This window comes from Arachis ipaensis, chromosome B02, assembly GCF_000816755.2.
Source record: "Arachis ipaensis cultivar K30076 chromosome B02, Araip1.1, whole genome shotgun sequence".
Lineage (NCBI taxonomy): Eukaryota > Viridiplantae > Streptophyta > Magnoliopsida > Fabales > Fabaceae > Arachis > Arachis ipaensis.
The window spans coordinates 92,661,510-92,665,073 of NC_029786.2; the positions used below are offsets into that span (position 1 = coordinate 92,661,510).

At 36.8% G+C, this 3,564-nt stretch overlaps 1 protein-coding gene across 1 annotated transcript; it reads left to right on the forward strand.

Annotated features, from left to right (window-relative positions):
• LOC107625730 (UPF0481 protein At3g47200) lies at positions 735–3,344 on the forward strand. The gene is made up of 3 exons (XM_016328433.2): positions 735–910; positions 996–1,388; positions 2,053–3,344. The coding sequence occupies exons 1-3, from the start codon at positions 896–898 to the stop codon at positions 3,163–3,165; spliced, it is 1,521 nt and encodes a 506-aa protein (XP_016183919.1). The 5' UTR covers positions 735–895; the 3' UTR covers positions 3,166–3,344.

A 3,564-nucleotide genomic window follows, 5' to 3' on the forward strand; every position in this document is an offset into this window, starting at 1 on the left:
ACTCTCAAAACCTTATCCCATTATGGTGTTATCCTCCAGCCATGGTTGCGGTTGCAGTTGCGGCGGGATCAGTAGGTGCAGTGGCCACGGTGAAGCACGGAAGGGGCTGCAGAGGGATCCGACTCGCCTACGAAAAAACAAGGTGCGGTTTCGGTTGGCGGGAACCCCGCGGCGGCAGTGGAACGGTAGACGGGAGAAAGTATAGAAAACAATGATAATTGTGAACAACACGAACAATAGATTAAAAGAGAAAATAAAATTATTTAATTTCAGATAAATAAGTAATTACTGGAGTTTTTTTTTTGAATTAAGAATTTTGCGCTAATTGTTTAGAATTTAAAGTTTTTAAATTTTTTATTTTTACTTTTGCTCTTGCACACTTAAAAACTATAAATGCTCAGTAACCTAGTCCATACTTGACACGATCACACGAGATTAATACAAATATGTATCTTAATGACATTTTTTAAGAATACTATATTAGTATCACAGATTAAATTTTTTCAAAATGAAAAATTTGGTAAAAATAAGAAATTAAAATCATCTTCAAATTTGTAACTCACACTTAATAAAATTTATAAATTTAATAACAATTAATTTCTTTATTTTGTTACAAGTGTATGTTGTTATTATCAGTTATCTCAGTAAATCCGTAATACCCTAATTGAACTAGGTAGGTTGCTGATACAATGATTGGTTTTTGGTACAGTATTCTAAGTTGACTTTACAGTTTACATTGACTTCCTCATTTGTTGTGACTTTCTTAGAACCTTAACAGATTCTTCTTCCTATGGAAAATCATTTCTAAGCAGAGAGACTTCTAGCACTCAGAATCCACAGCTGTTGTATCTACGAGTTTGCTGTTAAGATTTTCTTTACTGAGAAAAAAACAAACATGACTCCTGACAAGGTATGTCATCGATTTTTCCTTCTCGGTCTTTTATCTTCTCTGTTAATTCTATTAATCGTTTTGGTTTTTGAAATTGAAATTGAAGAACGAAAGTGAATGGATGATTCCCGTTGAAGTGATGCTGGGATCTCTTGACCACGGAGAAGTTCAAGCATGCAGCATTTCAAGAATCCCAGACGAGATTCGAGCGCCCAAAGAAGAATGTTACAAGCCAAGGTTGGTCTCAGTAGGACCCTTACACAGGGGAGCCACAAGGCAGATTCTGTTAATGGAAGAACCCAAATGGCGCTACGCCAAGAGCTTCCTTGACCGCAGGGTAGTGTCCAGCAACCAAGGACAAGCCGGAGGACGCAGAAGATCATCAGAACCGGGAACTCGAGAGTGGGGCCAGGAAATTCTCAAGTTTGACAAGTTGGTTCGCGCTTCCTATGGCGGTGACCTCGACTTGGATCCCCACGACCTAGCCAAAATCATGATGGTAGTGACCCTACTCTAGTTACTTATTTGTGGAAAATGGAAAGCGAATTGAATGAATCTTGAGTTGACCCTCTAGTTTCTACAGTCATGTTGTTTGGTAGTTTAAAAAGGAAACAATTATACGGTGACACTCTTGGTGTGAACTTGATAACCGAGAAAAGTTAGCATGTTTGACTAAATTGTTATTTAACGGTTTTTTAATTATCATCTCTACATAAAACAAATGCATTAAAATTTTCGGTTTTAAATGTAGAAACACACAAAAAAGTTGTTTAAAATACTTCAACCATATTAGGTGTGTACTCAAATCCGTTACCAATGTAAAATACACCTTTAAACAAAATACACATTATAAATGAGTTAACTAGACATGTATTTAAATACAAAAATATACCATGACTAATTTTTGGTGTGTACATAGTCTTTTTGACAGGAAAAACATACAAGACACTGTGTTCTAAGAGTCTAAGACAATTGTATATTTTCTGTGGATTTTGTGTGGCTGAAGAGTTCTGTCTATGACTCCAGCTAATAGCTTTATGTAGTTCATATCTATGTATTGTTATCTTGAAGTCGGAATCCAAACACAACCTTATTGTATCTGGTCCATAGTTTCTAAATGCAACTTCTACTTATTGAACAAGGTCCATTTGTGCGTGTTACAGGTGGATGGCTGTTTCTTGCTAGAACTTCTCCACAAGCTTGTGGAATACATGAATTCACCACCAAACCAAAGCCATACATTTTCCAATGACCCATTCCTAGAGACAGAGGAGAAGGTGCAGTTTGTGCTGAATGATATTTCCATGCTGGAAAATCAGATCCCTTTCATTGTTCTCAAGAAGTTGTACAATATTGTGTTCCCTGACAAAAGTAAGGTTGCGGAAGATCATCGTGTGGCTGACATCATGCACAATGCCTTTGGTTACAATTCAAAAAACCACCGTGGTTTGGCTCATATGCTTCACTTAATGCATTTGTCCACAGTTGAAGAAGACAACAATCAAGAAGCCAAACGATTGAGACAAGCATGCCAAGAACTAAAGCGATGCGCCACTAGGCTTCGAGCTGCAGGAATAACCATTAAATCAACAAATAGCAACAGCATTGGTAATGGTAGTCCTAATGGTAATGTTAATGCTAATCCTAGTCCTAACAATCAGCATAAGATTGTGGACATATTTGATTTTAACATAAGTTTCAATGAGCAAGGTAAGATACTCGAAATACCGGCTCTGCATATTAAGGAAACAACGGAAGCGAGATGGAGAAACTTGATTGCTTGGGAGCAGAGCAGAATTTGGATAAGAGGCAAGTACACTTCCTATGCTTTGTTCTTCCAAACTTTGATATGCTGTGAGCATGACCTTGAGTTTCTGGAGAAAAAGGGAGTGATAGTGAATGAGTTCAAGAAGAGCAAGGATGAAATTATGACTACGTTTCGCACAATCTCTGATGGTGTTGATCACATGGATTCAAGTTATAGCGACCACTATAAGAAACTTAATGCACACCAGACTACATTGGTCACGAAAATGTTCCACGAATGGCCTATAATCACTTGGCATAGGTGCAGGCGTGTTCTTGAGACTCTTGTGTTCTATTGGTGGAACTGGCTAGCGATCTTGATACGTGATCATATCCCTACAGTATGGAAATTTTTCGGCGTTGTGGCCGCGATTGTGTTGCTTGTTCTCACCATTATGCAGACATATTATTCAGCTAAGCAGACACATTATGCAGCTGAACAGGCACATAATGCAACTAGTGGCTCTTAGGCATCAGCAAGAAAAAGTGCTATTTGTGTCTCTTAATGCTTTTTCAAGTTTAAAATTTAATGCACAATTGTGATCTTGAAGCTTGTGTATGTTAATGGAAGAGATTTAGGTCCATGTTGAACATTGAAGAGGTGTTTTCCTGAAATTATTGTGAATGAAATTTTCTGTCTTGTTTTGTTTGAGGTTTGTCAAAGAAATCAAGCAAATCTTTCATGATATGATCCTTATATTCATACAATTAAAGCAAAATTAATGAACGAAACTTGTGAGATTAATATATAATTTGGCCAAAGAAATAAAGCAAACATGAATATTAGGGTGGACTTGGTTTGCGTTTTTATTTTTTGTTTTTATTTTCAGTACTTTCTGTTTTTTAAATTTTGTGAAGGAAAAAATAAA